We start from the raw sequence: 26,912 nt of genomic DNA, 5'->3' as shown, positions 1-26,912 counted from the left end.
TTCATGTTGCCTCCTTTTATTTGTAAATATTTTCCTTCAGGTAAATGATGTTAATTTTGAGCATATTCATTTGTACAGAGATATAGCCAGAAATTAATATCTATCCTGCTTCAAAGGATTAAGAACTTCACCAGCGTGCTACTTGGTGCTGTGCAACAACCAATGGGCTACTTGTCTGATTTATAAGAAGAAGAGCAGACAGTTAACTACCAAACAGAGTGCTAATGATTTTCTACTGGAGATTCTCAGAGAACTTTAGAGTATAAACAAACTGTCATTTGGAACAACACTATCTCATTAGACATGTTGTTCAAAAACTGGGAGAACATTGCAAGATTTTTGTCAACAAAATAATATATTGCATGAAACAACAAAGATGCATGGTCAATATCATCATTCCATTAATAAGACAATTGTTTTCCAATACAAATACAAAGAGACTTGCCCCATGGTACCATATGTTTTTTGTAACACCAGCCTAAAATTGTGTATATATGAAAGGAAATTAAACTCCTAAAATGGGCTACATCGTTAACAAGTTTTACCTTACTTCTCAGCACATTTGTTGCACACTGCAATGTATTCAGCAATGGAAAAATGAAGTTAGCAGTTTTCTCGGACAAATATTGAGCGTTATTGTCAGTCCTATTATACGCGAGATAAATAATTAGGGTAGCAATTATCTGAACCAATCCATGCCCCAACAGTACCACAAAATGATTTGAGGGGATAGATCTTATTTACTAATTTTCAGTATACATATTTAACAAATACACTGTTTTTGGTCAATACTTGGTCTTAACTTCCTGCTGAAAAAAGTTATTTCAACAAATGCTTTGAAACAACAGATCTTGTTTCTTAGTATGCAACAAACACACATCACAAAAATAGTGATTATTGTACAATACTTGTTAACATTCTACTGAAAAACCGTATAGTTTCAATGTATACAACTCAAAATGATCTCACCATAAATGCACAATTTAACCATAGTGCATCAATTTAATGACTTTGTACCATGTTAACAAATCTGGAATATGCAGATTTAAAAGCATTTATCACAGCAAAAATGCTTGCTAGTGTAACAACTATTACAGAAACTATCTGCATTAATGTATTTGAATGTCTTGTGAACCATCCTGAATAAATACCAAGTATCGTTGACACTATTCCAATGGCAAATGTAATAATGCCAAAAACATTGTGTGCAAATTTAACTTTAGCTGGTTTAATTATGTCTTTCAAGCGCGTTGTATACAATGCGGCAACGCCTCCACTGCTGGTTATTCCAACAAATATCACAGAAACTAGACCCACTATTCCATGAAGAGATTGAAAGTGTAATTTTCCTTTTCTGTTTTTATTAATAAATATTATCAAAAATCCTGCAAAAATACAGGCAGCAGCTATGGCCTGCAATACCCAATGAGCTGTTATGCGGTTTCTCCTGTTCAGTCTTGAAGTCAGCCAGTTCCCAGTTGAAATCGCCAAAACTGCCTCACCCATGAAGAGCAGTGACTGTTAACAACAATTCATAAATGTTAATACAAGTGAAAAATGACGACAACGATGTACGTCTAATGTGCTTATTGTACAAGTAACAGGCCAAGTAAAATCTGTTCATTAAAACTGAAATATAAATTTAAATACTGTTACTGTAACAATGGGAAAAAAGAGGAAGCACCTCTAAGAGTGCCCTCCCCTATAGAGCCAGATAATCATTATGAATTGTTACTGTCTTAACCAAGCCCTCACATTAGAAATGGTTGGATAGATAAAAGCCTTAACATCAAATCATTTGTATAATCATTATGGTATGTAGCAATCTATCTTTTCCTACTTTGTTCACATTCCTACCTGGAGTTTCCATTGTTTGACCTTTAAGAAGTGTTATTTCTAAACAAATTTCCTAATTTTTTTTAAATAATGTATTCATGAATGAACAAAATACAAATGTAAATGAATGCTGAAGACCTGAAACAGGAATGTATAGCTTTTCACAAAATTTACTGTTTTTTTTTTATTTTTTTTTAATAAAGTAGTTGTTGTTGTTGCTGTGGTCTTCTGCTTGGTGTATTCATCTCTTGGTCTCCCCATATGATTTCTGCCCTCCAATACTAAATTGGTGATCCCTCAATGCCTCAGAACATTTCCCACCAACTGATCCCTTCTTCTAGTCAACTTGCGTCTCAAATTCCTCTTCACCCCAATTCTATTCAGTACTTCCTCATTGGTTACGTGATCTAGCCATCTAATCTTCAGCATTCTTCTGTAGCACCACATTCGAAAACTTCTATCTTCAGCATTCTTCTGTAGCACCACATTCGAAAACTTCTATTCTCTTCTTGTCTAAACTATTTATCATCAATGTTTCACTTCCATACATGGCTACATTCCATACAAATACTTTCAGAAAAGACTTCCTGACACTTAAATCTATTCTCGATGTAAACAAATTTCTTTTCTTCAGAAACGCTTTTCTTGCCATTGGCAGTCTACATTTTATATCCTCTCTACTTTGACCATCATCAGTTATTTTGATTCCCAAATAGCAAAACTAATTTACTACTTTAAGTGTCTCATTTCCTAATCTAATTCCTTCCGCATCATCCGATTTAATTTCCTTTATCCTTGTTTTGCTTTTGTTGCTGTTCATCCTCCTTTCAAGACACTTTCCATTCTGAACTCCTTTTCAAAGTCTGTTGCTGTTCCTGACAGAATTACAGTGTCATCGGCAAACCTAAAAGTTTTTATTTCTTCTGCATGGATTTTAATTCCTACTCCAAATTTTTCTGTTGTTTCCTTTACTGCTTGCTCAATATACAGATTGAATAACATCAGGGATAACCTACATCCCTTTCTCACTCCCTTCCCAACCACTGCTTCCCTTTCATACCCCTCGACTCTTATAACTGCCATCTGGTTTCTGTACAATTTGTAAATAGTCTTTCGCTCCCTGTATTTGACCTCTGTCACCTTCAGAATTTGAAAGAGTATTCCAGATAACATTGTCGAAAGCTTTCTCTTAGTCTGCAAATGTAGGATTGCTTTTCCTTAACCTATCTTCTAAAATAATTCGTGGGGTCAGTATGCCTCAAGTGTTCCAACAATTCTACGGAATCCAAACTGATTCTCCCCAAGGTCAGCTTCTACCAGTTTTTCCATTTGTCTGTAAAGAATTCGTGTTATTATTTTGCATCCACGACTTTTTAAACTGATAGTCCAGTAATTTTCACACCAGCCAACATCTGCTTTCTTTGGGATTGGAATTATTATATTCTTCTTGAAGTCTGATGGTATTTCGCCTGTCTCATACATCTTGCTCACCAGATGGTAGAGTTTTGTCAGGACTGGCTCTCCCAAGGCTGTCAGTAGCTCTAATGGAACGTTGTCTACTCCTGGGACCTTGTTTTGACTTAGGACTTTCTGTGTTCTGTCAAACTCTTCACGCAGTATCATAACTCATCTTCATCTACGTCCTCTTCCATTTCCATAATACTGCCCTCAAGTACTTTGCCCTTGTATAGACCATCTATATACTACTTCCACCTTTCTGCCTTCTCTTCTTTGCTTAGAACTGGTTTTCCATCTGAGTTCTTGATATTCATACAAGTGGTTCTCTTTTCTCCAAAGGTCTCTTTAATTTTATTGTAGGCAGTATCCATCTTACCCCTAGTGAGATAAGCCTCTACATCCTTACACTTGTCCTCTAGCCATGTCAGCTTAGCCATTTTGCACTTCCTGTCGATCTCATATTTGAGATGTTTGTATTCCTTTTTGCCTGCTTCACTTACTGCATTTTTATATTTTCCCCATTCATCAATTAAATTCAATACCTCTCCTGTTACCCAAGGATTTCTATGAGTCCTTCTCTTTTTACCTACTTGATCCTCTGCTGACTTAACTATTTCATCTCTCAAAGCTACCCATTCTTCTTCTACAGTATTTCTTTCCCCTGTTCTTGTCAATCGTTCTCTAATGCTCTCTCTGAAACTCTCTACAACCTGTGGTACTTTCATTTTATCCAGGTCCCATATCCTTAAATTCCCACCTTTTTGCGGTTTCTTAAGTTTTAATCTACAGTTTATAACCAACAGGTTGTGATCAGAGTCCACATCTGCCCCTGAAAATGTCTTACAATTTCAAACCTGGTTCCTAAATCTCTGTCTTAAAAATCTCTCTCCTATAAAGTTGAGTTAAAGTAATAAGACTGCACCTATAGACAATTATGTTCAATAATTTTTCCAGTGCCCTTAAAAAATGAAATTTCAACATAGATGAAACTCATCATTGGTGATGATACAAACTACACTCTTACTTCAAAGCCTGTCACCTGTGGGTCTAACAAGGTTATCTCAACTTTAAATTGGATGTCGAACTGCTGCTGTCTGAGTGCCTGGTCAACAATTTTTGTGTTTCATTTCTTGTCTACTACAATACGATGGATATTACATGTCCATAGAAAAAAAGCTTTCTGATTCTCTGTCTACATGAGCCATTGGCACTGTATTTTCTCAATTTCAAGAGAAGAATTATTTGACATGTTTCGGAATTAGTGAAAAAAAAGATGACGGGAGTACTTAAAGTTGTATATCTTCAGTGAGTCAAACAATACAGAAACTGGACAGTAGCTGACTACAGATGTGTAATGCATTATGATGAGTTGCAGTATTGCCTCTTTTCAAATGATTCAAGGTGTCCAGTACACAGAGCCCCCAATGAGGAGTTTAGCTCACAGTGTGTGTAGGTTGTATTTTAGGTGGGAGATGGTTCTGCTATGTTTTGGACTTTTCTTTTTTTCTTTACCATGAACCAGACACTCTCATTCAGGTTACCATGAAAATTAAGCAGGATGTTTATTTTACCTTTCCAGGTAACCAAGTGTTGCCCTTTCTTTTACATTTTCATGATGATTATATTGTGGACTATGTCTTTTTAGATGACAACTTCCATGTCAATGGTGTACTTCAGTGTGTCCTGCCAAGTTCTACACTATAAGACCAAAATTCTCCATCCAGCTTTGGTTGTACGAAGATCACTGAACTAACATCTCACCCATAATGGTTACCTTATCAGTGGAACATGAAAGATGAATGTTGCAACATTTTAATCCTATCAGTCCAAAATGAAACAGGTCAGTAAACATGGAATTAAAAACTAAGATTAATAGTACAAGTGAACATTACATGCCTGATGGTAATTTACTCATTTGATTATCATTCCATACGGTAAATGTGTCACTGTAGGAATCTCTCTACAACTTCTTAATTTCACCTGATACTGAAGTAGTGACAGGCTTTAAAATATCAGATCGGTGTTAAGCCTTGCTTTTGCACTTGATAAAGTAAAACACAAATCTCTATTTTTGTTGCATTAATCTGAGGTAAAGGTGGCTCTATCTTTAAAATGCTAAAGGACAAATCACTAACCCAATTTACAATTGAAATCAGTGACTTATTACAAAAACTGAATACATGGCACCACTTCTTTTCTTATTCTTAATTTGTTGGATATTTTCCAAGAGAAGACTTGTAATAGGGTAATAATTAGTTTGCTTTCGTCTAGTCACTTAATAGCTGGGCTAGGTAATAGTTGTAATATACAGTCTTCTCAGTATTATTGTAATTCTTATAATTGTTTGATCATATTTTATGCTACCACCTGGTTACAACTGCTACTTCTCACAGACAGTATGGTCTATCTATATTTTCCACGATTATCCTAATGTACCTTTTTCCCTCAGCTGGCATGTACAGTTTTTTTTTTTTTTTTTTTTAAATAAGTGAATTATTCATTTTACTCTATATAAATACACACAGCTATTTTCCTGTACAGCTCTTTTCCTGTTTGAGTGTCGCTCAGCGTCAAACTGCAAGTGTGAACATTCAGCAGTTCAATTCCCAGTCTGTTCTACAATTTTATTTCCTCTTCTAAACTAACTGCTTGTGTAGTTGAAAGGTCAGAGAATGGCAAGGGCAATCAATTCTAACAACACCATGCCTAGTATGCCACAGTGGTGTTCAAATCAATTTCGAGGGCGAGTGCAGCTTCAGTAAGTTCTCAAAAACCTTATTTCCATTCAGGAGATGGAACTGATGGAATCACTTTAATCTCTTCATAAATCAACTCAAAAGCTTCACTGGCCTTCTTAACAGGGGCAAAAAAACGAGACATAGTCGATGATGATGATTTTAATGCAGATTTTCGTAAGTACTTTCCCAATAAGCATGTACTGCAGTCAGTAACACTATCATTCAACTAAGCTCGTGGCGTAAACTTCCCAACTAGGGTAGCTAACTGCTCACAAACAGCCATTGATGATATCTTAATAGGGAGGTCTAATGAACAAAATTATGCTATAAAACAAACAGACAATGGACTCTCAGAGCATGGCATGTAGATTTTTTTGAAGTTAATACTGAACAGGATATAATATCTATTGTAGTCTTCAGTATGAAGAATATTTGCTGCAGCTCTCCACGCTACTCCATCCAGTGCAAGCCTCTTCATATCCGAATAATTACTGCAAGCTTTTTCAACTTGCTTACTGCATCCATCTGTCTGTCTCCCTCTACAATTTTTTCCTTCCTTACTTCCCACCAGCCCAAATTGGCACTCCCTTGATGTTACAGAATGTCTTATCAACTGATCCTCTCTTTTAGTCAAGTTATGCCCGAAATTTCTTTTGTTCCCAGTTCTATTCAGTACCTCGTCATTGGTTACATGGTCTACCTATCTAATCTTCAGCATTCTTCTACTAAATCTGAATCCAAGAGGGTAGTCAAGCCAAATTTGATTATTGTGGCAACGGAAGTGATGTATACTGTGCTCACAGCGTGAATGATGAATCCAACACTTTTATTAACAACATTCTTACCTGATTTGAACACTCTGCCCCCCCCCCCCCCCCCACATAAACTAACCCAGATAAACCAAAGTCTACAAAAAAAGCCATAGATTAACCCAGAAATAATGGTACCATGTAAAACAAAAAGGAAACTGTATCTGCCAGTCACAAACAACTATGATGTTGATGCTACAGCCTATTACAAGACATACTACAAAATATTAAAGATAGTAATACGGACATCGAAGCAAATGCATTACCAGAAAGAGACAATCACATCAGATAGCAAAATAAAGATAATATGGGATATAGTGAAGGAGGAGACTTGTATAAAACATGACATGAAGAGGAACATATAGCACTGAGAGTAAATAATACACAGGTAACAGATGCATGCAGTGTTTCAAAACATTTTAAAGTATTTCATAACTGTCACTGAAAAGATTTGGTTCTCAGGTTCAACAGACGCTGTCACTGAATACCTCAGACCATCTTCACAAATAACTTCAGTAATATGAATATGATCCTCACTACAAAAACAGAAGTACTGTCCACTGTAAAATCTTTAAAATCAAAAAACTTTAGTGGTTATGATAAAATATCAACAAAGTTAAAATCAAACAAAGGAAAATTCAGAATAGAATAATGACAATATTATGAAAAGTATAGATCACTACTCCCCATATAGCAAAGATGCTGAGCCACAGATACGCATAAAAAAAGAATGCAGCAATGTAGTCTTTTAATAATATTATCAACAAAGTTAGTTAAAGATTGTTCTTCAGAGTTTAGAAACCTATTAAGTTACATGCTTAACCAATCAGTTACCACTGGAACATTTCTCAACTGACTGAAATATGCTGAAGTTAAGCTTCAATACATGAAAGGACATAAATAGGGCCAAATTTCCAACCAATTTCATTTTTACCAGCATTCTTAAAATTTTGAGGGAAGATAATATAGAAAGTCTTAGCCATCTGACCACAAATTATTTATTGTCAAAATCACAGTTTGGATTTCTCAAATATTCCAGTACTGTTAAGTATATCTACACATAATTCAATAACGAAATTTGAAACAACAGCTGTATTGTAATTCACGGGCAGTGCTGAGGATGAAGCTGTTCACTTCGCCTTGGCCAACTGTCAGTCAACTACAATCCGCCAATGACCGGATGACAACAGACAGAAACCTACTCGGAAGAGAGAAGAGCAGCTCTTGCTCAGTAGGTTATAGATCATCAACCAGACCTGACTGAGACAGGGAAAGTTCTTTAGTGATCTCTTAGAAGTGACTAGACAGTTGTAAATTGCATTTGCTATGTACTGCGAAGTTTACCTATGATTCATTAATTAAAACTTCCGAGCTGAATTGTAGTGGTCCATATGTAAAACTTTTTCTCCTTCCTGACATTTCGTTGCCTACTGTGGGCAACATCTTCTTAAATGAGTCGGCAACTGGCTGCTAGGCGCTGGAGGTCCCGCTTATATAGAGCACTTAGATGGCGCCACCACTCACCACGTGCTTTCGACTTTAAAACTATCTCTGGCTAGTGCCATCTCTCTCGATTACAGGTAATCAATTGTCACTTCGTTTGTACAATGTCGACTGCCATATCTTGTCTAGTTTTAATCCTCCTTCTGTTTTATTAAAATTATTTTCATGCTTGTAGATCTCTATAGCTTCTCTATACATGCGGGTATAATAATGTGAGGTCCTAGCTATCACGTTTGTCTCACTAAATTTTATTTCGTGATCACCGTCTTTGAAAACGTGTTCCGCTACAGCTGATTTGTCAATTTGTCCCAATCTACAGTTCCTTTTATGTTCCGATATGCAGGTATTAACATTCCTTTTAGTTGTACCAATATAAACCATGCCACAGCTACATGGAATTTTATACACACCTGGGGTAGCTAAGGGGTGTCGCGCGTCTTTCACCGATCTTAGGTCAAAAGATTGTCTCCACTTGAAACTTGGCCAAAAGTTTCCCAATACAGTCCGTGATGTTATGAATAAATGGAAGAAAAACCTTTCCAGCCGATGGTTGTTGTTGTCATCGTGTATTTTCAGACACTTTTCTTCTAGGGTGGAGTGCTCGATATATTTTGTTGTCAGTGTACCAATTTGCAAACGGCTTTCAAGAGAAATGGGTACACTGACAACGAAATAGATCGAGCATTCTGCATTGAAGGTCTGTCTAAATGGCTCGTCACGGAGAAAGGACCTCAATTTGTCTCTGCATAATTTGAAGATTTCTGTACAGCAAATGGCTTGCACCATCTCACCTCAACAACATTCCACCCACAATTGAATGGTGAAGCTGAAAATTTTGTTCACAGGTTCAAATAGCAAATGGACAAACTTCACTTGCATCATCCACACAAAAAAACCTTACTTCGCTTCTTGTCTACTTATCACTTCCAACCCCGCAATGGCCCTTCGCCCGCAAAGGTGCTACCTGGCTGATGCAACCATATGCTCTTCCATGTGTTCCATTGCTCGCTGTGGTTGGCATCTACAGACTCCAGTCAGCCAACATTTCGGATTAGCCATCCTGTGTTTTACAGAATCTATGGGAGAAACAAATCATGGAGGTGTGGCATCATCATTCAGTCAATTATTTTGTGTATGTTTCACATTCAAGGTCCTGATGGATTGCAGAAGCGGCACCTAAATTAAATTTGCCCTTGTCGCTTGCAAAGTCTGCCGCTTCTTGTATGTTCACAGATTCCAGGCCTTCCCGGTCGATGCAATCCGAGCGCCACGGAGTGCTCTTTGCAGATCTCTAGCCAATGGACATCGATCCGACATCGCACCTGTCCAATAGCGGACGTCCGCTAGCACCTGACACACAACAACAGCTGGGTCAACCCCACACTGAGGCCTACCATGGGGCCTCCTGTCAAAGAGATGCCGTTGAGGATTTCCATCATCAAGAAAATGCTCTGCCGACGGGTGCTGGGTCACACCCTCTGTGTCGTTTTTCGGCCGGTGTTCCCTTGGAGTCTCAACACAAATGACAGGGTGTGAGCAGCAACTCGCATTGGCTACAGCAATGGTCACTGCTCCACACCGGTTCAACATCATGCCTACCCCCACTGTCAGTATTGTGCTCGGCTGTACATGATGATGGTGCTGTATTGTTTGAACAGGACACAGCCAGAGCAAAAGCACCACTGGAGCAAAGACGCGAGGAGGTGCCAGTGCCATAGAGACTCGCCACTTGTGCAAGTACCACCAGCACCGTGGGCGGCACTGAGGATGAAGATATCAACCTTGCCACAGCCAATTGGTGGCCAATTACAATCTACCAATGACCGGATGACAATGGACAGAAGCTTACTAGGAAGAGAGAGCAGCAGCTCTCACCCCCTTGGTTACAGAGCATTGTCCAAGGATGACTTAGGCAGAGAACGTCATTTTGTGAACTCTTAGAAGTGAACAGACAGTTGTAAATTGCATTTGCTATGTACTGTAACGTTTACCTATGATTATTTGCATTTAGCCATTGAGGGCCTTTTTTGTGTAATATTACATGCAGTGTTGCAGACTTCATTATTCAATAAGTCACAAAGATAAGTAAATGGTTTTAACACACCTGTGTAACTTTGTTACTAATTTGTTGAGGTGTTGTAGAACTTTCGTTCTCCTGTCCTGTTACCTGACCCTGGGGCATAGCTGTGTAATAGTGGCAGGGAGAAATTTTCTTAGCAGTGTACTGCACTGGAAGCCATTTCATGAACTCACAAACTCTGCCTACTGTAACAACAGTGGCAATTCGGCCTCCACAGCTGTAGTGACGAGGCCTTCACAAAACTGCCAACAAGGGTTCACCAAACTGGTGACAAGGTTTTACAAAACCAATACCAACCTGTCATCATTTTTCTGAGTTCAACATCTCTTTCATCATGAGGGGGACACTGACTGATTTTTCAGACAGGCAGAAGGGAAGACTGTAGACATAATATGTTCATGGTCCTGAAATCATCTGCAAGTGTGTGTGATGTGTGCAGTGTAGATTCTTTATGTACAGAGTTATTAATCACATTATTATGCTAATTTGTTCTAAGTATGCACAAATATAAGAGCACTGTGTGTTAGATATAAACAACTGAAGCAGTGCATTTGTTAAAACAGTGACCCTGGACTCACAAGGAAGGAAGCTCATGCTTTGTGCAGCCATCTTACTTGAGGTTTAATGATGTCTTTCTAATCACTTCAGGCAAATGTCAGATGGTTCCTTCAGCCCTTCAAGGCCACAGCTGACCACCTGTCCTCTGCTCATTAAAGACATGTGTATATTTTTTCTCTGTACATATGCATGAATTATGTATTAAGCTGACAGATTTTATACCATTGTAAACTTGATGACTGGATGAATAAATTACTACTACTGCTACTACTACTACTAATTCCACCATTTGATTCATATCCATGTAGATGGGCAAATTTTTTATCAAATAGTTTTACATTGTCAAAGTTATCTGCTTACATTTGAAAATTATTAGATATCTATAAAAATTTTGCATAAAATTAGATAGAAAATCATAGTAGCAAATAGTTTTCTTTCTCTCACTTTCTTAATTTTTATTAAGTATTGATATATTTTATAAAACTCATAAGCATCACTAAAAGACAGTTGTAAAATACAGTGGAGCAACCAGTAAAAGAATGAAATAATACATTCTGTGAATAATTTTCAGATCAGCTTAGTGGGAGTGGCTTCCTGAAGCAGCACTTCAATGTTTTCTACTCCATCTTCATCTTCAGGTGAAGTGTATTGTTTCTAGATGAAAATGACACTCAGCTGATAAAATGGGAAAATTTCAATTTGGAATTTGCTGAGAAAAAAAATACAGGGAAAAAGTTATGTGAGAAGTTATATACAAACCTTTTAATTTTTCTAGTACACATAGGCAACAATGCTGTACTCTTTTTTAAAGAATTTCGTTTGAATGGTTGGCTAAGACAGAGAGAGAAAGCAGTGCAATGGGATTGACTAGTCTAACAGATAGAAAACAGGAGACAGAACCTGAAGAATTCCATCAGCTCTCAAACAGTAGGTACAGGCAGCTTTGTGATTGTACCCACTCATATTCTTTCAGTTCTGTCTTCAAGGTGAGAAAATCTACAAATATTACATGGTACCAATTTTTTTAATATAGTTAATCCCTGAAAGGTAATTTCCCTACTGTACATATACTTGTGATTTGCTCCAATTCTTACAGGGAATTTTTTGACTCAACAGATTAAAAGATAATCAGCAGGCTAAGCTAAAATTATTTAACGTAAAGTTAAGTGTTCACTGCCTTATAATACATTGTGAAAGCCACAATGCAGCCCCACTGTGAATGCTGTTCTCATACAGGGGATGAGTTGGTTGACATTAGTAAGCAGCTGAAAATTGCCCTGACTACTGCCAAACGATTGGCAGTTGCTGCGAATCTGTGTGTTGGAAGAGCTCCTGTGAGTTATGTACCTGTGATACCTGTACCACAGGTACCTCTCAAGTGCTGTCCTCTCTGTCATTGCTCATCCACCTGTCTGCGGGTGGTTGTACAGGGTAGACAGGAACCAGGGAGGACTCTGGGTGTTGTGCCGATCCCCCTAATCAACAAGTCTGCAGTGCTGTCTTTCACTGAAACTGAACCACTGGGGCTCATTTCACCTTTATGGGGAAACCTGTTTTGTCTGGTGACAGGAGGAGGCAAGTGCAAAAGGGTAGAGGTTTATTAATCGTCTGCCATTCAAACATACAGCAAATGATGGTACCCCTTAGGGAAATGGAAGCAAGGAATAGGAAACAACATGAGGTGCACCCAGTGTGTATGTCTGGGGGACTAATTCAACACATTGAAGTGGCTATTTCAGCAGCCATTTAGGGAACAAGTTGCAACCAACTGCAGATTGTGGTGCACATTGGAAGAAATGATGCTTGTCACTGGGCCATCCAACAATTAATTGGGAACATTACAGTTTCGTTAGTGATGGGTGTGAAACTTTACCAAATGTCTTCTCTGAAAACAACCTCAAACAGCTAGTTGGGAAACCCACTCATGACGGTAATATATTGGATCTAATGGCAACAAATATATCAGACCTCTTTCAGGATGTACACATCGAAACTGGTATCAGTGACCATGACGCGGCAGTGACAACATGATTACAAAAGTACAAAAAAACTACTAAACAAGCAGAAAGATATATATGTTCAGTAAACTAGATAAAAGTCAATAGTGTCATATTAGATTACATTAGTACTTGTTCCATAGATCATGAATACGACACTTCTTAATGATGTGGAATGTGTCAGGTTGATAAAAGGTGTCTATACAAGATATTACATTACACAAAATATTACAGGACACACTTTTCTTTTTTTTGGGGGGGGGGGGGGGAGGGGGGGGGGGGATGGCAGCATAATTTACCCCCTTTTGAGCCAAAGTTAGATTTAACCTTGAGTAGTGAAGAGCATCCTTTCTCCTAGTGTTGTAGCCATGTACACTGCTACTACTTTTGAATTTGTTCGGATTGTTAATAACAAATTTCATAAGAGAATATATATATTGTGAGGCTACAGTGAATATTTCTAGCTCTTTAAATAAGTGTCTGCACGATGATCTTGGATGAGCTCCAGCAATTATTCTGATTACACACTTTTGTGCAATGAACACTCTTTTACTCAATGATGAATTACCCCAGAATATGATGCCATACGAAAACAGAGAATGAAAATAGGCGTGGTAAGCTAATTTACTCAGATGTATATCGCCAAAATTTGCAATGACCCTAATAGCATTAGTAGCTGAACTCAAACGTTTCAGCAGATCCTCAGTGTGTTTTTTCCAGTTCAACCCCCCATCAACGCATACGCCTAGAAATTTTGAATATTCTACCTTAGCTACCGATTTCTGATCGAAGTCTATATTTATTAATGGTGTCATTTCATTTACTGTGTGGAACTGTTTATACTGTGTTTTGTCAAAGTTTAATGAGAGGCCATTTGCAGAGAACCACTTAATGATTTTCTGAAAAACATCATTTACAATTGCACCAGTTAATTCTTTTCTCTTGGGTGTGATAGCCACACTTGTATCATCGGCAAAAAGTACCAGCTTTGCATCTTCGTGAATATAGAATGACAAGTCATTAATATATATTAAGAACAGCAGAGGGTCCAAGACCAAACCTTGCAGCACCCCATTCTTGATTGTTCCCCAGTTTGAGAACTCACCAGTTTTTTTGCATATTATGTGAACTGCTTATTTCAACTTTCCGCACTCTTCCAGTTAGGTATGATTTAAGCCATTTGAGCACTGTCCCATTCATACCACAGTACATGAGCTTATCTAGAAGTATTCCATGATTTACACAATCAAAAGCCTTTGATAGATCACAAAAAATCCCAACGGGTGACTTCCGGTTACTCAGAGCATTTAATATTTCATTAGTGAAAGTATATATAGCATTTTCAGTTGAAAAACCCTTCTGGAAACCAAAGTGACATTTTGTTAAAACTTTATTTTTACAAAGGTGTGAAGCTACTCTACAATACATTACTTTTTCAAGAATTTTGGATGAGGCAGTCAGAAGAGAGATTGGGCAGTAGTTGTTGGCATCAGGCGTATCCCCTTTTTTATGCAGTGGTTTAACAATGGCATACATCAGTCTATCTGGGAAAATAACCTGCTTCAGAGAGCTATTACATATGTGGCTAAGAGTCCCACTTATTTCTTGGGAACAAGCTTGTATTATCCTGCTGGAAATGCCATCAATTCTGTGTGAACTTTTATTCTTGAGAGAGTTTATTATCTTCCTAATTTCAGAAGGAGAGATGGGTGGAATTTCAATTGTATCAAATGGTGTGGGTAAGGCCTCTTCCATTAACTGCCTTGCTTCTTCTAATGAACATTTAGATTCTATTTCAGAAGGAGAGATGGGTGGAATTTCAATTGTATCAAATGGTGTGGGTAAGGCCTCTTCCATTAACTGCCTTGCTTCTTCTAATGAACATTTAGATCCTATTTTCTCTACAACATTTAGAAAATGATTATTCAAAATGTTTTCGACTTCCGGCTTGTTGTTTATCAAGTTTCCATTCGCTTTGATGGTGATGCTGTCATCCTGTACTCTTGGTTGCCCTGTCTCCCTTGTAATAACATTCCAAATTGTTTTGATTTTGTTATCAGAGGTATTAATCTCAGACATGATGAACATGCTTCTGGACTTTTTAATAACCTTTCTTAATGTAGCACAGTAGTTTTTATAATATTTGGCTGTTTCTGGGTCATTACTCTTTCTTGTTACATACAGTTCCCTTTTGTAGTTACAAGATATTTTTATTCCTTTAGTAAGCCAAGGTTTTTGCATGGTTTCTTATAATTAGATTTAACTATTTTCTTGGGGAAACGGTTTTCAAATTCTCTTACAAGTGTATCATGAAATAAGTTATATTTTAAATTAGCATCGGGTTCCTTGTACACATCATCCCAGTCTTACTGCTGAAGATTTTCTCTGAAATTTCTAATTGTTGAGTCACATCTCAATGAGGAACTAGAACCATTCAGCATAGGGCAGTAGCATGTAGGGGAAAATAATGCAAAGGAACCTCCATGGTATACGGTCACTGTAAAGAAACTTTTAAAGAAACAGAGATTACTGCATAATAGATGTAAAACAAAGCATAGGGCTATTGATCAAGAGATGGTGAATGAAACGTGTTTGGCTGTCAAGACAGCAATGCATGATGCCTTCAGTGGCTACTGAAGCAGAATATTGTCAAGCGATCTTTCACAGACCCAAAGAAATTCTGGTTGTACGTAAAGGCTGTTAGCTGCACCAAAGTTAGTTTTCAGTTCCTAGCAAATGAGAAAGGAACTGAAAATGAGGGTAGCAACGCAAAAGCTGAAATGCTTAATTCCATTTTGAAGTGTGCCTTTACAAAGGAAAACACAGGAGAACTGCCATAATTTAATCCTCGTACCACTGAAAAAATTAATGAAATAGGAATTATTGTCAGAGGTGTTAAGAAACAGCTGAAGCCGTTAAAATTGAACAAAGGTCCACACACCAATGAGTCCCCATCAGGTTCCATACTGAATTTGTGGCTGAGTTAGCCCCTCTTCTAATTATACTCTATTGTGGATCCTACAAACAAAAAAACTGTGCCCAGTTCTTGGAAAAAGGCACAGGTCACATCTATCTACAAGAAGGGTAGAAGAAGTGATCCACAAAACTGCCGTCTAGTGTAACTGACATCGATTTGTTGTAGAAGCTTAGAACATATTCTGAGCTCAAACATAATGAGGTATATTGAACAGAATGACCTCCTCAAAGCCAACCAGCACGGATATAAAAAACAACGATCATACGAAACCCAACTCACACTTTTCTCACATAACATACTGAAAGCTTTGGAACAAGGCAACCAGGTAGATGCTGTATTTCTTGATTTCCAAAAAGCATTTCACTCAGTACCACATGTAAGCTTATTGTCAAAGGTATGATCATATGGGGTATCAAGTAAATTTGTGACTGGATTGAGAACTTATTGGTAGGGAGGACGCGGCATGTTATCTCGGATGGAGAGTCATCGTCAGATGCAGACGTAACTTCAGGTGTGCCCCACGGAAATGTGTTGGGACCCTTGCTGCTCATGTTATATATTAATGACTTTGCAGACAATGTTAACAGCAAACGCAGACTTTATGAGATGCTGCCGTTATCTACTATCTGAAAGAAGCTGTATAAATATTCATTCAAACTTGATAAGATTTCAATATGGTGCAAAGACTGGTAACTTGCTTTAAGTGTTCAAAAATATAAAATTTTGTAATTCATAAAAGGAAAAAACAGTATCCTATGATTACAATAGCAATGAGTCACTGTTGGAATCAGTCAACTTGTACAAATATCTACATGGCTCATTTCATTTAAAATCACCCAAAATAAAGAAATCTCGTTGCCATCATGTCATAGATATTTGTGAAAATTAGGTGTAAGGAAGTACATAAATAGAAAGTGATAAATTTCTTTTTTTTTCAGATTTTTACATCAAAACTGTAGTCAGGAGCCCATTATGTCTAGCATTTTCTCCATCTGGCGTCAGTATGAAAGGTAGGCTGAAAGTTTTTAACTACTACAACTCTCTCATTTATAAATCAATTTGGTGTCATTAGAAAGATAAAAGGACCAACTATATCACTAAACTATAAAAATGCTGCAACTGTGCATATAAATATATGCAAATCTGTAATTAAAGTCATTTTTCAATTTTTTTAATACATATTTCATGATTTTTTGCCTCAAAGAATTTCAATTGTCATACATTTCAACATAAAAAAATCAGAAGGGTGTTTGTTCTGTTTAATCATTTAAAACAGAAAGAACATAAATAATAATATACATGTTTCATTTTGTGACTCTTACCTAGTGGTCACAAATGATGATCAGTTCTCATAAAACACATTCATAAATTTCTAAAAAGCATTCATTCTTTAAAACAAGTTTTCAATGGGCAATATTATGTCTGATTCAAAAGTATATAAATGACCAGTACTTGTGCTGGCACTAGGAGCAGGCAAACTCATTAAAATGTTTTCATAAGGTATCCAGCAAACATCAGTGTGAAATGGCCATGAATAACTTGAGGTAGGGCCACTTGGACTCGTGAACTTGACCTTTGCATCTCTGTGTTCTTCACTTATCTCTAGAATTTTTCCAAGCCACCACTGGTTATCGTAGATAGCTGCGACAAATGTTTCTTCTTTAACTGTGTTAGAAGCAGTGTTTTGAATTCCAAGAGGAACTTCAATGAATTTAGTAGATGATGCTACACGCTTTATCAGCAACTTGTTTTCAGTCAGTGGTTTGAAAAAATGATTCACTCTTGTCCCAGGATGGTAGAACCAGTCTCATATTGTTCTTGTAACATGTTTGTGAACTTTGTTATCTCCTCTGTTGTAACATAAAAGGTTTCTACTCCTGGAACATGAGTTTTGGTAAATGTAAAGAGATATTTTGGACTTAAAATGTGACTGTCATATGGATGCTGTAAACTTGCTCTTGTTGCTAAACGTTTAATAGTACTCCAACTCCATCACATGCATTTTTGCCATGACTAGTGACAAAAAAAATCCATTCTGCAGTTACTCCATGATCTTGCTTGTGCTGGCACAAATTCAAAAAGTTCTTAAAGTTTTTATATTGTGCAGAACTTCCATCACTGAAGTACGTAACATGCTGGATGTGTGGTAATTGTTCCAATACATAAGTGAGAGCAGTTTTCTGGAAAACATTGAATGTGTTTGTATCATGCTGCAAACAGTCACTTGTACAACACAATAACATTGACTTAATGCAATCATCTGCTTTAAAGTACACCACAAAAGGATGAAGGGTGACTTGAATGTTCTGCCAGCGAAATCCTTGTGCAGCATCCTGAAGCAAACAGGTAGGCCTAGTTCTCAGCAAAATCCACTATGATGATGCATGTAGTATCAGGGAGGGTTTCTTTGCTTGACTTAAAGTAGTAACTCCGAGATTTTGATACATAATGATGATGTGCTACTTTTTGAAGTTTTTGCATTAAATACTCAACAAATTCATTGGTCGTCTTCATTAATGTCTCCAGTGTAGGTCGATCAGTTTGCATCCATTGTTTGAATACAACATTTTCACAATCTTGTAAGGAATCCAGCTCCATTAAAAAATTGTGCAGTTCATATTCGTCAGGACACTGAGAACAGCAATGCAGCATGCACTCCTCGTTTTCCAGATTACACACACGTTTATGTAGAAGTTCAGTGTACGATTCTTTAACATGCGCAGCATGCATTAACAGTTTTACGTTTTGGAGATACGTGCATACACATACGTTACGCATTCCACGAATGTTTACAGTAACACACATTCTTTTGGCCCAAGTTCACAAAATTTAGTAAAACCAATTTTATCTTCAGGATATTCTTCTCTGAAAGCTAAGTATACATTTTTCAGATTATGTAAAATTAGTCTTTTCGTCTTATACACTATTTTGCCTTTTCTGAAGGGACAGACAGACAGTCTTTTTTATTAGCAGAAATGCGACTTATATCATCTTCACAGGAAAAATTCTGGTCACTTTTTTCCACATCCTTACCTGTTCTGTTCCCCACTTTATAACTCCCTTTTGACAAAATACGACCACCTTTTAGCAATACCCTCGATTTATTTACAATGTATTCGGTAGTGTTAAAAAACATTTGGGTTTTTTCTTTACTCTGTGCAGCTGGTGCTAAGGTATGTATTTGTATTTTTCCTTTAACAGAATTTCTGATGAATTTCTCTTTAAGTTTTTGCATTAAAATATTACAGTCCGTACATTCAGCACTGCCAGTTTCTTCAGACACGTTTTTCACTGCAACATTTAGCACTTCTGATGCTGTTTGCTGGAATTTTAAAGCTAAGCAACGAGACTTGGATCGAATCTATTCTGGACGCATGTCTTGTGCTCTCTTACTAACCTTAAATGGTGAAATTTCAAGTAATTCACAACTTTCATTAAGTTTTTGAAGAGCTGTAGATGGATCTGATGTACATTCTTGATCTTCAACTCCACATTCATCCATCTCTGAAAGGTTGTCCCCCAAAGGAGATAAAATGTCCTTATACCATGTTATGCACAGCTTGGTACCTGGGATAAGTCCAAGGGTTTTATATTTCCTTGCCTTGGGTAAAGAAATAGGTTTCAAAGATTTCTTAGCAGTCTTTTTACCATTCTTCTTAAAAGAGTCACAGCAAATTCTTTGTCTGTCTTCAAATGTTACCACACAGAGCCTTTTGTGAGAAGAAAAAACCTTCTCAATATTTTCACACGTGCTTCTTAGCCTCAATAATTCAGCATCAGCTTGATTCAGGCTTGACATATCTATTAAATCAAGCTTTTCACTGTTACTACTTTACTTCTGACACACAACTGCTGACACAAAACCTAAAGAACATTTGTTTGCCTTTGTGATTTTTAATCAACTGTGTATGTTGCAGAAAAGAACTGGATGGTTTGACACTTTTTCTTGTTCTCTAATTAGTCACATACCCTGTGTTGCATGTGAGTGTTGCTACTAGACTAAATTTTCCATTGTTGTTTCATGTATTGTTGATTAGCTATTTGAAGCAATTAATTATTACAGCATTATTGAAAAAGTATAAGATCTAACAATAGAGAACAAACACCCTTCTCATTTTTTTATGTTGAAAAGAATGGCAGTAGGAATTATTTGAATCAAAAATTCAGTTGGTGAAACTTGTGATTCTGCTGAAAAAAAAAATGGTAAGAAATTACAATTGGCCTAATTACAAATTTTCAAACATCTGTTGCTTAGACACAGCACTTTAATAATTTTTATATTATAGTTCTATTCTTTTACTTTCCAATGACACCAAATTCAATACAATTGATTCATAAATAAAAAAAAGTTATAGTGGTTAACTTACAAGGCACTTCGTTTCTCAATGCCAGTTGGTAGAAGGAGCCCACATTTCAAAATGGTCTCCTAATTACAATTTTGGTCAAAAAATTCCAGAAAAAATATTTTAACCCTAACTAATTATGCTCATTCTTAGACCAAATTTTCAGAAAAATCTGTGACGTAAGGGCAACAGCCACTGGGTGATTTCACATGAAATTATCGTCATATAACACTTTGTAGGGATATGAAACGGAATGATCACATAGGTTCAGTCTTGGGTAAAGCAAGCAGTAGACTTCATTTGATTGACAGAATACTGGAAAACTGCTATATATAAGAAATTCTTACAAACCTCTCATGTGACTGATTTTAGAATACTGCTCAAGTGTGTGGGGCCCATATCAAATAGGCTTAACGGGAGATACTGAAAGTATACAGAGAAGGGCTGCATGAATGGTCGCAGGTTTGTTTAATCCATGGGAGTGTGTCATACAGTTACTGAAGAAACTGAACTGGAGGGCTCTTCAAGATAGACGTAAACTATATCCAGAATTAGTCTATTAACAAAGTTTCAAAAACCAGCTATAAATGATTACTCTAGGAATATGCTACAACTCCCTACAGATTGCTCACATAATGTTCGTGAAGATAAGATTAGAATAACTACTGCACACACAAATGCATTCGAGTAGTCATTCTTCTCGCACTCGATATGTGAATGGAAAATGAAGAAACCCAATAACTGCTACAATGGGACATAACCTCTGCCACGCAACTTGCAATGGTTTGAGGAGTATGGATGCAGATGTAGATGCTTTCTTGCACTATTATGCAAAAACCAGAATTCAATTTTTGCCCTCGCCATTTCTCAGTATACAATAAAAGGTTGTGTGTAACTATATCTGCAGTTTGCAAAATACTGTGCAGTTGTAGAAGGCGGTACTTAGTGCACCAGTTTAACTGAATCTTTTCCCAATTACATTCACAGATTTAATTCCCAATTACAGTGACAGATGTAACACAAGAATTATTTACACACACACAAACAAACAAACAAACAGTATAAATGGTGCAATATTGTATAATTGGCACAGTATTTATTTATTTATTTCACATACATGATGAATGACTACTAATGTGCTTCCATGTAATGTGTTTCTAATCTCACCATAATGGCGTTGCATGAGTTGTCCATAGAAGAGTTTCTTGACTTGTCTTGGAATGTAAACAGAAAATCTTACACTTGGTATACAAATCTCAAGGGGGGTAGGACGTCAAATGGGCCGACTTGGAGCAGGAGAGACACCACAGGACATTTTAATTTTCACTGTCTATACTTTTACAAATAAATTCATAAAACTTTAACAGCATGACCAGGAAGGATTCAGAATTAATACTCATAGCAGTACATGCTCAAAAACGTAACAAAACACTTTTTTTTTTTTTTACATGTGAAATTTCATCATTTTTTCACTTACTACTGTCTGCATTTGTTGCTATAGCTACACTTTTCTTCCTAAGTAAGAGAGATTCTTGGATGACTTTTGCACAGCATACAAACCATACTTACAGATGTATGAAACTCTAGAAGTTATTTAATTTATGAAAAAATAAATGAACTGTTACATTTTAAACTTCATGTTTAGAAGTTTTATAGTTAATTATCTCAATTTTTCCACCTTTTTTTAATAGATTTGGAAAATTCTAAAGTTTCATACACCTGTAACTACTGTTTGTATGCTATGAAAAATTCATCGAAGAATCTCTCATACTTAGGAAGAAAAGAGTTACTATAGCAACAAATGCAGCCATTAACAAGTGAAAAATGATGAAATTTCATATGTAAAAGAAGGTATTTTGCTACGTTTTTGAACTTCCACTGCAATGAGTGTGAGTCCTCAATCCTTCCTGGTCATGGTGACAAAGCTTTATGAATTTATTTGTAAAAGTATAGACAGCAGAAATTAAAATGTCCTGTGGTGACTCTCCTGCTCCAAGTCTGACGTCCAAGTTTGACGTCCTACCCACCTTAAGTGTCTCCCATTGTAATTTGCTGAGCATGTAAATGTGACTCTCTTATACACCTTAAGACATCCTGAAGAAATAATACAGCAGCTTTCTGAATTTTAATGTAAACAGTTTACTCATGTACAGGTCATAAAATGTGGTGCAATCATCACTCCAGTAATTTTTGGATACAATTAAACTGCAATCAATTCCTTTTACAATACAGATAACATAACTTACAAAATTTGATATATCTGGACAACAGTTTTTCTTCATACCAACTGCTCTTCAAACTGACTCAGTCTGGTCAGTTGTTAGCTTGGTGACTTATTTCTTAATACAGTAATGACAAAATTATCCTGTTGTTTCTATCTAAGATGGAGTCACTTGGAAATATCCATTAGTTACTGACTGCAATACCTCCTGCTGCTTCTGACTCACTTGTCAATATAATCAAACTGCATAAGGCAACACAGAGGTGAAGTTTTGAGTTTTCAGTGGAAAAGGGTTGACATTATTTCAGAGATACCATGATGTTTGTTATGGTCTTCTATCCAGCTAATTTTTCCCCGCAGTATTCCACACGACTAGAACCCTGGTACCTGTACTTAGTGGAAATAAATTAACTTTTTCTTTGTTTTGTTTTTGCACCACCAACCATTTTGCAAATTGAAACTTGTCGCTGCAGCTTCATTAAAGTCCATCCGCTTAAAATAAAATTTCACAGTTTGTATAATTCCCACATAAGAAATAAAAGTTCTACTCTGTACCAAATTTCTCAAGAACTATTTAGAGACTACTCCAACACGGTTACTGACGATACACTTCAGAGGAGGATAGGTGTGTTGTTAAGTTTGGTTGCCTGCTTTAAAGTTTTGATAAATATGCTCAAGTTTTCAACTAGCTAGGCCTACACACAATAATCATTACCAGTACCTCATTGGGAAATTTACTGCTTCACGTGACGCGCACACGACAAACCAAAAATCTTAAAAGTGTTTTATCTAAATTACTTTAGTATTTTTTAATTTTTTGCTGCATGCTACATGCAATACAATACTGAACAAGTTAATCTGCTCGACGAGTAGCATAGTCTAAAACTACGAAACGAGTACATAAATACCATAAAAGATATGCATGGTAGTGTTGGTTTGAAAATCTCTATAATGAAAACTGTTATGACACAGTTATTATTTATTCTAAGTACAGGCCCATGGAAAGACAAACTTATAACCTTGACGAGGAAACTGCTTCACAGTAGCAGTCCCAACATAAACACACAGGTGCCTCCTCTCCTCTCCTCTCCTCTCCTCTCCTCTCCTCTCTCCCCCCCCCCCCCCCCCCCCCCCACACACACACACACAACTAAAAAACGCAATTTCTGGTATAGATAGGTCAAAACTGCAAATCCACTAACTTCTATTTCGCCCATCAAGACTGTTTAAATATTATGACGAGCAGACGAAATATAACCACCAGCGTGTCATTTTCGCTGTATAGTACGTAAATCCATGCACAAATTCCAAGCTGCACACGTATGAGTAATATTATCGTGGTGGTGTCCTTACAATGTGTTTACTTGGCAGTACATTGGTGCGATACGTAACACTTGCACAGTACTACTGATCGGACAGGTGAACAGCATGAAATAAGATACATCTGTCTGTGTGTAACTGTGATATACATAAACCTAAATTATTATTACTATTAAACAATCTTCTTCATAGAAACCACAAAATTTCTCCACCTATCTACGAATGAAAATGACGCTACAAGATAAGCAAGTGTTGCATGCTATACCCCTTAGCAACAAAAGCTTACGCTACACTGCCTAATATCTACGATAATAATGTACATGATTTTGTATACTCACACCGAGTGTCATTAACGCTGGATGCCACGAAAAAAATGAATAATCACCAAAACTTAAAATCAACACGTACACTGTGAACAACAGCATCAAAATATGACTTGTGTTGCTCATGATGATTACTGTCCGCCAGCGTGATGTCGGGTTCTTAGTATTAGGTTTTTTATCTTGAGGCTCAAGCTGAAGTACCTCGTCGTAACCATCTTCATCCTTGAGTGGATCATTAGCTGGAGATACGTCTGGAAAAGCACTTGCCATTTTCTGTAGATTACAGAAAGTGTCATAAAATCCACATCACCAGCTACAATAAACACTCAACCGTTTCACTTCCTCAAACAGCCCTGTTTGTACGCAGTGTTGTATAAACGTCATGTTTCCTTTTATAAGTCTTTTTTTTTCTTTTTTTGCTCGCACAGCTGTGCACACATGTGCTCGTGCGCACTTATCTGTCTTTTTATCGGATGAAACAGTATATGGTTTCTTTCTCCCTAGCAGACCTCACAACAATGCCCGCTGCTACATCTCGGCTGTTCTACAGCAACCATGAAAGAAGAAAAAAAGTGTTAATTTTATAGCATGTTACTCAAATTTTCCGTATCGTAGTAACAGTCTGTTGTTAACTGAGTGACTGACGATGCTTATAGCGGTCTCACGCTGTGTCAAAACTATTTTTGTATCTCCCAAAATAGAACATAAGAAAGCAGTTCTCTAAGCTCTGTGCATTTGATATTCAAATCTACAGAAAATCGTCAGCTAGGAACAAAGTGAAACGGAAAAAGACCTGATTTACGACTATTATGGTAAGTTACAAACGTTTTTGACGTCTGCCTGACAGAAAAAATTCCTTTCCGGTACGTTAGTGTTGTCAGGGAGGCTCGATTACATTTCCGTAGCTTTCAGTACATCGACGGGACCATAATAAAATAAGATTAATTCAACGTCTTGTCGTCATCGACGTCGTCCTGCTTGGCAATGCTACTGGCATACTTTTGCAAGCTTAACACTGTTAAGAATAATCCGAAGATCTAAATTGGACTATGATACAGGTTTCGAAAAATGCTGTAGACACCTTCGGCAATAATAAAATTACCTTATGTCAAATCTCTCATAATAAATGGGAGTCTGCTTGAAGTTCCACAAACACAGAAGTGGATACAGGTAAAAACTATGAGAAAGCTGTGTTCAAGCAATGTTAAAACTGCTACAGATGAATTTTATCTCTCTCTCCTCTTCATTATTTTTTTTAACTCTGTAAAGGCCATTCTAAAGCCCTGTTTCCACAAGCAGAACTTACACTTCCATCCCCTCCACAATCGGACTGCACAGTTCATGCCCCACTCGCTCATTCCTGTCTTGTCAGCTGGCTGGACAGAAAAGTTTTTTCGAGTTAATTAGTTTCTAAGAACTGTAGCAACGACGGTGAGACTAGCACCTTGAAGGAAGTGGAGGTATATGATGTCATTAAACAAAAAGCATTAGTTAGCTATTCCAAGTCTGAATACTTTTATGACTCATCAAATTTTGAGATTAAAGACGTAATGGAATTGATCTCACATTTCCGAACACATTACAGAATTGGAACTTTGTAATTGGCCGTTTTCCAGAAATGTCTGAAAAAAAAAAAAAAAAAAACAGTGACAAATTCTATGCTAATAATTATCGCCTACTTTCTCTACCGCCTCATTTCCGAATACATTACAGAATTGGAACTTTGTAAGTGGCCGTTTTCCAGAAATGTCTATAATAAATTGCAAAAAAAACGGTGACAAATTCTATGCTAATAATGATCGCCTACTTTCTCTGCCGCCTATATTTCCCAAAATAATTGAACGCCGTGGTACAGGCCTTGCGGAGTATCAATGTAGATGTAGATGTAGAAAAAGCAGACCCACAAATGTTGGATTTGAAAATGGGTATCTCATAGGAATCTTTTGGGAACATCCAAAGCTCTAATAAGGAAGATACATGCTGGGAACGAACTTTCTTTCAAAAATCATTTTCGAATTATTAAAATCAATTTTGCATTTATTTTGAGCCACATTTCTGGCTCTGTTCGAAAGTCTAATATGTGAGGGCTGTTCAAAAGAAAAGGTACAAACAACACTATAGGTATAATTGAAGTCTTTATTCAAAAGTAGTCTCCAGTGGCCTAAGCACAACTATCCCAATGTTTTATAGGGGAAAGTCGTCGTCCTGGGTGAAACATTTCCTTTGAGATGACTTTTTAGCAGACCAGACACATGGAAGTCGCACGGCGATATGTCTGGGCTATAGGCTGGATGCTCAAGCTGCTCCCACTTCAACTTGGTCATTACACTTTATGTTACCTCGGAGCAAAATCACTCCCTCCATAAGCACTCCACGCTGTTTGCTCTTGATGGACTTGGCGTAGACTATTGAGTGTCTCACAGTACATGTTTGATTAATGGTTTTTCAGTGCTCAAGGAATTTGCTTTGAATTTTTTAAGAGGAGGTGACAGTGCATGCTTCCAATAAATGCTGTTCCTAGATGTCTCGTTACATTTTCCAAAAGCAATATATGCAAATTTCAACTGGCTTGGTTATTATGACATTTAATACCTTTCCTTTTAGACACTCCTTATATGTATATAAAGTTCCATGGAAACTGACATTAAATTACGTGTAACACTGCAATATCTGGCAACTGGTGACGCTATCATTTCTGCAATACACACATCACACTCCAAAGAACACTATTTTGAAAATCTTTAGTGAA

The 26,912-nt window shown here is 37.0% G+C and overlaps 1 protein-coding gene across 1 annotated transcript; it reads right to left on the bottom strand.

Annotated features, from left to right (window-relative positions):
- Positions 1-24,832, bottom strand: LOC124622505 (transmembrane reductase CYB561D2-like). The gene is made up of 2 exons (XM_047148224.1): positions 24,179-24,832; positions 1-1,518 (listed from the first exon to the last, which is right to left on the bottom strand). The coding sequence occupies exons 1-2, from the start codon at positions 24,431-24,433 to the stop codon at positions 1,003-1,005; spliced, it is 771 nt and encodes a 256-aa protein (XP_047004180.1). The 5' UTR covers positions 24,434-24,832; the 3' UTR covers positions 1-1,002.
- Positions 24,833-26,912: the final 2,080 nt, after the last annotated feature.

This window comes from Schistocerca americana, chromosome 7 (genome assembly GCF_021461395.2).
Source record: "Schistocerca americana isolate TAMUIC-IGC-003095 chromosome 7, iqSchAmer2.1, whole genome shotgun sequence".
Taxonomy (NCBI): Eukaryota; Metazoa; Arthropoda; class Insecta; order Orthoptera; family Acrididae; genus Schistocerca; species Schistocerca americana.
The sequence above is the reverse complement of the archived record's forward strand: the minus strand, read 5'-3'. Positions and strand labels throughout refer to the sequence as shown.

Excerpts from the sequence above, each read along its gene's own strand:
- LOC124622505 (XM_047148224.1), bottom strand. The coding sequence starts at position 24,433 with ATGGCAAGTGCTTTTCCAGACGTATCTCCAGCTAATGATCCACTCAAG. Across the intron at positions 1,519-24,178 it reads CAGCGTTAATGACACTCGGT|TCACTGCTCTTCATGGGTGA; the intron begins GTGAGTATACAA and ends TGTTGTTAACAG.